Source organism: Hypanus sabinus, chromosome 1 (assembly GCF_030144855.1).
Source record: "Hypanus sabinus isolate sHypSab1 chromosome 1, sHypSab1.hap1, whole genome shotgun sequence".
In the NCBI taxonomy this organism is placed as follows: Eukaryota; Metazoa; Chordata; class Chondrichthyes; order Myliobatiformes; family Dasyatidae; genus Hypanus; species Hypanus sabinus.
In genome coordinates, this window is record NC_082706.1 from 89,941,093 (window position 1) to 89,951,169 (window position 10,077).

Below are 10,077 nucleotides of genomic sequence, written 5' to 3' on the forward strand. Positions count from 1 at the left end.
CAGACCTCACGGTGTTTTTCAGCCCATCTCAATGCTTGGACTTGAATCATTTCTCTGGTAACAATGTATCCAGACGATCACTGGTGATTCACCCACTCTAAAACTTTTTCTTCCAGTTCTGGCTACTGGTATGTTTTCTCCAGGTTTGCACATTTCGTCTTTGGTATTTCCCTCAGCGTGTCCTCTGCCTTTCTCCACTCTCTCTCACTTTTACACTGAACTTCTTAGCAGCTGCAGAATTATTCGTTCCTTTAGCAAAATCAACAACCTTCAGCTTGAAGCCAGCATCATGTCGCATTTGTTTCAATCTTTTGTACATGGTGGTCTCAAACTCAATACTGAGTGCACGTGCTGATCCCGCCATCCCGTGTTATGTTTTAAAGAGATTACGATGGGTGCTAAATGGTTTCCTGGGGGTTACATTTCAGAGGATTTTTTTCCATTGGAAACCTAATCCAAAATCTCCCTCCCTGATTTATTTATTAAGAATTCGCCTATAATGCTCTACAATGTGTAGGCCTGTTTTCTTAGCAAGTACTGGTTCACAGAATTTCCAGGGTCCCGATATGGCAAAGCTGAGTACCCGCATGAGAGATCTTGTGATCTTTTCTAGTTAAATCAAAAATCTCTACAAAAGGTAACATGAAAAAGTCACTTTTTTAACCCTGAAAATGGGGTGGGGGGGGGGTCGGCTCATACTCCAGAATATACGGCAATTTAGAGACAGGTCAACTTTGATGATATCAGAAAGGATCTGGCAAGTGTGGATTGGGACGGGTTGTTTTCTGGCAAAGGTGTACTTGGTAAGGGGGAGACCCTTAAAAGTGACAGCTTGAGAGTACAGATTGTGTATGTTCAGAATAAAAAGCAAGGATAACATGGAACCTTAGCTTTTGAGAAATATTGAGGCTCTGCTTAAGAAAAAGAAAGGAGGTACTTTGCTGGTATAGGCAGGCAGGAACAAATGAGGTACATGAGAAATATAAGAAATGCAAGAGAACACTTAAGAAAGAAATCAAGAGGGCTGAAAGAAAATAATGAGCCTGCTCTAGCAGACAAGGTGAAGGAGAATCCTAAGGGCTTCCACAGATATAGTAAGAGCAAAAGGATAGCAAGGGATAAAATTGGTCCTCTGGAAGATATGCTGAGAGCCAAAGAGATGGGGGAGATTTTAAATGGAATGTTTGCATCCGTGTTTACTCAGGAGGCAGACACAGAATCTAAAGATGTGACGTCATGATCTTATACAGATTACAGTGAAGGAGGTGTTTGTTGTCTTGCAGGCAAACTAAGGCGGATATTTCCCAGGGCCTGACAAGGTGTTCGCTCGAACCCTGAGGGAGGCAAGTGCAGAAATTGCAGGGGCCTTAGCAGAAATATTTAAAGCATCCTTAGCTACAGGTGAGGTGCTGAAGGATAAGAGAATAGATAATGGTGTTCCATTGTTTAAGAAAGGCTCCATTAATAAGCCAGGAAATTACAGGCCGGTGAGCCTGACATGAGTAGTGGGAAAGCTATTGGAAGGTATTCTAAGGAACCAGATACAGTATATAAGTGTTTGAACAGACAGGGACTGATTAGGGACAGTCAACATGGCTTTCTGCATGGTAACTCATGTTTAGCCTGTCTTATACTGTTTTTTGAGGAAGTTATCAAGAAAGTTGATGAAGGTAAGGCAGTAGATGTTGCCTACATAGACTTTCACAAGGCCCCACATGGGAGGTTGGTCAAGAAAGTTCAATTGCTTGGCATTCACAGTGAGGTAGTAAATTGGATTAGACATTGGCTTCGAGGAAGAAGCCAGAGAGAGGTTGTAGATGGTCGCTTCTCTGACTGGAGGCCTGTGACTAGTGGAGAGTCGCAGAGATTGGTGCTGGGTCTGTTGTTTGTCATCTCTATCAACAATCTAGATGATAATGTAGTAAACTGGATCAGCTAATTTGCGGATGACACCAAGATTGAGGGTGTAGTTGACAGCAAAGAAGATTAGCAAAGCTTGCAGCTGGAAATGGACTAGCTGGAAAAATGGGCTGAAAAATGGCAGATGGAATTTAATTCAGACAAGTGTGAGGTGTTGCACTTTGGGAAGACCAAGCAGGGTAGGTCGCTCGGTATGTGAACAGTACGGCACTCAGGAGTGCAATAGAGCAGAAGGATCTGGAAATACAGATCCATAATTCCTCAAAAATGGTGTCACAGATAGATAGGGTCATAAAGGAAGCTATTGGCAGATTGGACTTCATAAATCAATGTATTGAGTACAGGAGTTGGAATATTGTACAAGACATTGATGATGTCTAAGATATAAATAAGATTGAAAGAGTGCAGAGAATATCTAAAAGGATGTTGCCAGGACTTGAAGACCTGAGTTATGGGGAAAGGTTGAATAGGTTAGGACTTTATTCCCTAGATCATAGGGGACTGAGGAGAGATTTGATGAGGTAAACAAATCATGAAGAGTATAGATAAGGTGAATAGAATGCAAGCAGGCTTTTTCCACTGTTGGGCAAGACTACAAATGGAGGTCATGGGTTAAGGGTGAAAGGTGAAAAGTTTGAGGGGAACATGAGGGAGTTCTTCTTCACTCAAAGTGACGAATGTAAAACAAGCTGCCAGCAGAAATGGTAGATGTGGAGTTGATTTCAAAATGTAAGAGAAATTTAGATATGTTCATGGATGAAAGGGTATGGGGCCACTATAGTCCAGGTACAGGTCGATAGAACTAGGCAGATTAAATGTTTGGCACAGACTAGATGGACCGTAGGGCCTGTTTCTGTGCTGCTGTATTCTATGACTCTACTCATGCAAAGAATGATAAAGCAAAATAACCAAGAAAATAGAATATGGCTTTAAACTGGAAAATAATAAATAGTAGCAAGAAATACGTGGTAAAAGTTGTTCCTACAGTTCTATAGAAAGGAGTTCAAAGTTCAGAGCAAATTTATCATCGAAGTACATATACGTCACCAAATACTACCCTGAGATTCATTTTCTCGTGGACATCCACAGAAAAACAAAAAAATACAATAGAATCAATGGAAAACTACAAAGACTGACAAATAACCAATATGCAAAAGAAGACAAAGTGTGCAAATACAAAACAAATTAAATAAGTAGTACCTAGAACATGAGTTATAGAGTCCTTGAAAATGAGCCCACAGGTTGTGGAGTTTAATTGAATGTTCAGTTGAGTGAAGTTATCCACTCTGGTTCAGGAGCCTGATGGTCATAGGGCTGTAGGCTTCCTGAACCTGGTGGTGTGGGACCTAAAATGCCTAGTGGTGGATGAGAGAAGACAGCATGGCCTGGATTATGGGGGTCCTTGATGATGGATACTGCTTTCTTGTAGCAGCATTCCTTGTAAATGTGCTCATTGATGGGGAGGGCTTTGCTTGTGACGGACTGGGGCATATCCACCACTTTTTTTTAAGACATACAATACAATGTTGTAAGGATTAATGGCAGGCAAGCAATATTTGGAATATTTTTTAGAAACAGGCAAAGAATGATGAAGAAAACAGAATATGGCTATGAACTAGCAAAGAATAAAAAGTAGCAAATAATACAAAATAATTTATGGTAAAAGTTTCTAAAGTTCCATTGAAAGGGAGAGAGTAGCTAAATTCATTGCTGGTCACTTAGAGGGTGGGATTGGGAAATCAGTAATTGGAAACAATTAAATTACAGTGATTCTAAATATATCGTCAAATCTTTGACTTTCTTAAAATGTATCAAATGAATAAAAGAGCTTGTGATAAATCGCAAACAGCATTAAAAAAAATTCGCCATTGAAATTAATGATATTTCCCATCTTGAAGTTACACATCAGTAATTACGCTCAGTGGCCACTTTACTAGATACAGCTGTACACCTGCTTTTAAATGTAAATATCTAACCAGCCAATCACGTGGCAGCAACTCATTGCATAAAAGCATGCAGACACGGTCAAGAGGTTCAGCTGTTTTTTCAGACCAAATATCAGAATGGGGATGAAAGTGATTTTAACTTTGTTGGTGCCTGACAGGTGGTTTGAGTATGGTAGAAATCTCCTGGGATTTTCAAGCACAAAAGTCTCTAGAGTTTAGAGAATGGTGAGAAAAACAAAATAAAAATCCAGTGACTGGCAATTCTGTGGGCGAAAACACCCTGTTAATGAGAGGTCAGAGGAGAATGGCCCGATTGGTTCAAGCTGACTGGAAGGAACAGTAACTCAATTAACCAGGCATTACAATAGTGGTGTGGAGAATACGTAGCATCTCTGAACGTTCAACACGTCGAACCTTGAAGTAGATGGACTACAGCAGCAGAAAATCACGAACATATGCTCAATGGCCACTTCAGGTACCAGAGGCCACTGAGTGGAAACTTGCTGAACATTCATTTGGCACATCAGACTCTTCGCTGAAGTTCAAGTGAAAAGGGACAGGTGATCAAACGGTGGGACTGAGAAATCTAATTCCTTAGGAGTGTTGTTCCCTGCCATCACCTTACCTGTGCTCAATTTGCCTGAGACGTTTTCTTGCTCCATCGGCAACGTCTGGGTTCCGTGTAAACTCGATTACCGCGATCTCGGCACCGATTGTTAATGTTCCCGAGGGAGGAGAACGCAATTGGAAGAGGAAGAATTTCAGCTTTCAATTCTGCTTGAGGAGTATCGCACGTTGCAATTAATTTCTTTTGTAATTTTCAGCAGGAAATGGGCAAATGGGTGATGTTGAGCCCGCCCAATGGGAGCAGCAGTTTTGTGCCGATTTGTGTTGCTATGGAGGTAGACAGAGAAACTTCAATCGCGCCCTAAACAAACAAATGCTCTCGCAATCTTCGTTCTTTAACCGGGATACCAAAACTCTCTAACCTCGGTTGACAATCTTAACATCTATATGACCAGGCAAATTTCAATGTCTGCGACCGCCAGCGGGATCTGTGTCTGCCGCGTAACCTAAACTGTAGCCCAGCCCTGCTAAACATCTGTTGCTCCCTTGGCCCTCACCGCTGATCTTTCCAACACTGCTTTCGCTTTATTTGAGAACACCAACAAGTAATCAAACGTCACAAAGCAGCAAATCACAACCCCAATTCGTGAGCTAAGGAAGGCCGTTGCAGTTTAAAGAGTGAGGGGAAAGGGAAAGAAAATTTATATTATCTACATAATCATTACCGAATCAGATTTATACCCGATACATCTTGTTTTAGCAGTAACGCTATCATCCATTTCCTTAATTAATCCTCTCTGAATCAGATTTAGACTCGATACATCTTGTTTTAGAAGTAACTTTATCAATTTCCTTAATTAATTCTGAAACATTAATACAACTTTGACATAAAAGCAGAATTAGGCTATTCAGCCCATCGAGTGTGCTCCACCATCCCATCATAGTTGATTTATTATCCCTCTCAACCCCATTCTCTTTCCTTCTCCCCATAAGCCAATTCCTAGAGGCAATCTACAACTTCATTTCATCTGCCTTACCCAGGGGTGGGCAAACTTTTTCTTTCTTTCTTTCTTTCTAAATCTTTTTATTAATATTAATAATATGGACAGAATACAGATGATATATTGATAAAGAAATTACCAACATACACATTCCATTACATATGAAAAAAAACATACATAATAGTTACAATATAAATGAGTTTACCAAGACATAAGCCATAAGATATATGTATGGTCATAGTAAATCTAAATATTTCATAATGTATAATATAAAAAAACAGAAAAAAGAAAGAAAAAAAACAAAAAAAATTTATATAATGCAAAACTAACTAATCTAATCTAATAACTATAGCTAATAAGTAATATAAAAGAAAAAAAACAAACAAAAGAGAAGGAAAAAAAAAAGTGGGCTGTTTATAATATCTCACAAAAATAAGTATTCATCAATGCCGTCACTTCCGGTCCTCTCAAAATACATAAGCTAAAAGCTGGGAAATCAAATGTACTTGGCACAGGGTCATATTACATCATATGAAAATGTTGAATAAATGGTCTCCATAACTTTTCAAATTTAATAGAAGTCTCAAAAGTACCACTTGGCAAACTTTTTGACTTGTGGGCCACAAAGGGTTCTAAAATTTGACAGGGGGGTCGGACCAGGAGCAGATGGACGGAGTGTTTTGGTAATGCACCTCATAAGAGAAAATAAAATATCAGGGGATATGTGGAAAGCATGTGCTTTAATTTCAATTGAAAATGAACAAATGCATTACAACAAAATATCTGTCTTTGAAGTCCCATGGTATTTAGCTATTTATTGAAATGACTTTTAAAACATTGAAAATTAAATGAATAAAATACAGCTTTCTTTAATAGTAACAGTTATTATTTTAAAGCACTGAAAATTCTGTTATCCTTCAAGATATTATCATCATCACTCTCCTGCTGACTGTCTTTATTTCAAAAACGGTAGGAGATGCAGGTCTACTTGTCCTGCTCCTTCTTATTCAATCATCCCCTGTGCCAAAACTCAACAACAACCAGCACAAAGACAGAACAGTGACAGCGCGCCAGTATGCGGAGCGCGTTATTTGATCTGGAGCGCATTTTTTATTTTGAGAACGTACGTGCACCTGCGCACTACTCATGTCCATCACTTAACAGAAATGACATGTAACATGTAAGGCTTATTGAAAAAAATATTTTCAAATGCATTTTTTACATAACACAACGAAGAAACTTATTTTTAATTTCAGTGGGAACAGTGTTGTTGGTCTCCCTTTTTAGCCAGCGCATCAAAGTCTGGATTTAGTTTTGTTGTGGCGATTCTCAGGATGGATCTGAAGTGTTGGTCAGTTAACTTGGATCTGTGGCTGGCTTTGTTGATGTTCATGACGCTGAACGCCTGTTCACACAAATAGGACGAGCCGAACAAAGAGTAAAGCGCAAATGTGGAGTAATACGCTGCACCTCAACAAAAGTCAATGTATATAGAGTGCATGATCTATTGGGAAAACGCCAGAATTGTGGGGAAAACACGTTAACAAGGTTTATTAATATAATTTCATCAAGTTCTGCGGGCCGGATTAAAAAGCTTAACGGGCCGCATATGGCCCGCGGGCCGTAGTTTGCCCATGCCTGGCCTTACCTGTCAAGCTATGTGCATTGAAATAGAAGTAATTTAAGGCAGAGGCCCTGTTGGATCCTTTGTTGTAAACATGGCTATCCTGATTGCTAGATCTACACACTTTGGTTGCTGTATGTAGCCATGTCTTCTCAGTGACTTCACCTGAATGACACTGCTCTAATATAAACCCTCCTTAGTGTTGTCTATTTAATACTTCAGCAGTATTTGAATAGCATTGTAAATGTATTGTTTGATTAAGCATTCATTTGTTTAAATAATTCATTACAAGTTTTTTGTAAAAATAAGTGAATTGCATGTCACAATGCTACCACGTGATATGTGTACACCTTGCTTAAAGCATATTTGAAGTTAGCTATATGCTGCCTCTTGCACGCATGCTGAGCTCGTCGACTTCATTAACTTTGCCTCCAACTTTCACCCTGCACTCAAATTTACCTGGTCTATTTCTGACACCTCCCTCCCCTTTCTTGATCTTTCTGTCTCCGTCTCTGGAGACGGCCTATCTACTAATATCTACTAGAAGCCTACAGACTCTCTGGACTATTCCTCTGCCCACCCCGTCTCTTGCAAAAAGGCTATTTCCTTCTCACAATTCCTCTGTCTCTGCCACATCTGCTCTCAGGATGAGGCTTTTCGTTCCAGGACGAAGGAGATGTCTTCCAGTTTTAAACAAAGGGGCTTCCCTTCGTCCACCATCAACTCTGCTCTCAAACACATCTCTCCCATTTCCCGCACATCTGCCCTCACCCCATCCACCTGCCACCCCACTTGGGATAGGGTTCCCCTTGTCCTTACCTACCACCCCACCAGCCTCCAGGTCCAACATATAATTCTCAGTAACTTCCGCCACCTCCAACGGGATCCCACTACTAAACACATTTTCCCCTCCCCCCTCTTTCTGCTTTTCGCAGGGATCGCTCCCTACGCGACTCCCTTGTCCACTCGTTTCCCCCCCCCCCATCCCTTCCCACTGATCTCCCTCCTGGCACTCATCCTTGTAAACAGAACAAGTGCTACACCTGCCCTTACACTTCCTCCCTCACCACCATTCAGGGCCCCAGACAGTCCTTCCAGGTGAGGCGACACTTCACCTGTGAGTCAGCTGGTGTGGTATACTGCATCCGGTGCTCCCAGTGTGGCCTTTTATATATTGATGAGACCTGACGCAGACTGGGAGACCGTTTCGCCGAACACCTATGCTCTGTCTGCCAGAGAAAACAGGATCTCCCAGTGACCACACATTTTAATTCCACGTCCCATTCCCATTCTGATATGTCTATCCATGGCTTTCTCTACTGTCAAGATGAAGCCACACTCAGGTTGGAGGAACAACACCTTATATACCAGCTGGGTAGCCTCCAACCTGATGGCATGAACATTGACCTCTCTAACTTCCATTAAAGCCTCTCCTCCCCTTCTTACCCCATCCCTGACATATTTAGTTGTCTGCCTGTTCTCCATCTCCCTCTGGTGCTTCCCCTCCCCCCCCTCCGTCTTTCCCCCAAGGCCTCCCGTCCCATGATCCTTTCCCTTCTTCAACTCGGTATCACTTTCGCCAATCACCTTTCCAGCTCTTAGCTTCATCCCACCCCCTCTGGTCTTCTCCTATCATTTTGCATTTCCCCCTCCCCCCACTACTTTCAAATCCCCTACTATCTTTCCTTTTGGTTAGTCCTGACGAAGGGTCTCGGCCCGAAACATCGACAGCGCTTCTCCCTATAGATGCTGCCTGGCCTGCTGTGTTCCACCAGCATTTTGTGTGTGTTGTTGTTTGAATTTCCAGCATCTGCAGATTTCCTCATGTTTGCTCTTAGATATATTATTCCTGACCCCCTTGTTTTTACTTCAATTAGTTTTTTGTGTTTTGGAGTTACAAAACTCCAGTAGTGGCGCGGTATTTTTAAAAATGAACCTGAGACATCTGCCTACTTGTTGAAGTTCAGCGAAACATTTGAGTTAAAGAAAAGCTCAGTGAGAAATGGTAGGGCTTTTAAAAAGCACAGCACATTTTTTTTCTTCAGAGCAGCACGTTTTCTTTGCAAAAGGAAAGACAATTGAGTTCTCAAAAAGGCAGAAAACGGTAGAACTGACAGGTTCCTAAACAGTGAGTACCGGATGATAATAATAATAAACAAAAACAAACAGAAATGGTCAGCTACATTAGAAAGATTGACACATTCCATTGGTCAATAGATAACTGGTTCATGTATTCTGAGCATATTGAGCAGTATCTTTGAAGCAAATGAAATAGCTAATGAGAATCAAGTGCCAATTTTGCTGAGTGTATTGCATTTAAAAGCATACAGTTTGATTAGGTGTTTGACTGTCACAACCAAACCAGCTGAAATGAGCTTTGCTGATATTGTGAAAACAATGCTGAAACATTTAGAACCAAAACCATTGTTGATCACAGAGGACTTTAGTGGAACCAAAAGGGGAATCCATTTCAGCATACATGGCTGAATTGAAGGTGTCTGAGTATTGTCAGTTCAGTGATGGGCTTGATGATGCACTGGGAGATTGTTTCATTTGTGGAATCTTACAAGAAAGTATTGAAAAATAGCACCTAACTGAAGCACAAATTTCATTTAAGAGCAGCTGCATTAGCTGTATCAATGGAAATAGCAGACAGAGAAACAATTGAGTTGCAGCCAGGAATGAAAGTATTGCAATGTCGAAACAAAAAATGGCTTAGTTGAACAAATTGTGTTACCGCTGTGGCAGGGCCTCACATACACCTGATCAATGCGGATTTAAAGGCAAAACTTGCTGAAAATGCCATCAATTAGGACACATGCAAAGAGCACATGACAGAAGTTAATGGACTGCATAGGGAAGAGGAAAAGGGAAAAAGAACACTAAACTGCAGTGCTGTTGGTGCAAAATCTGATAATGAGGAGAATGACACAGGGTTGGATAGCCTTGAGATATATGAAGTGAAAATTAACAGGAGACAACAATATGGCTTTCACCAGAAGTGAACAGCAATTAAAAA

General features: G+C 40.9%; 1 protein-coding gene across 1 annotated transcript in view; it reads right to left on the minus strand.

Moving 5' to 3' along the window:
* The window catches only part of LOC132395275 (regulator of G-protein signaling 22-like), a 126,147-nt gene extending 121,242 nt beyond the window's left edge, over positions 1–4,905 (minus strand). The window contains exon 1 of the mRNA XM_059971626.1: positions 4,492–4,905. Within this exon, the coding sequence (XP_059827609.1) occupies positions 4,492–4,528 (37 nt within the window). The 5' untranslated portion in view covers positions 4,529–4,905. The remainder of the gene's footprint in view (positions 1–4,491) is intronic.
* Positions 4,906–10,077: the final 5,172 nt, after the last annotated feature.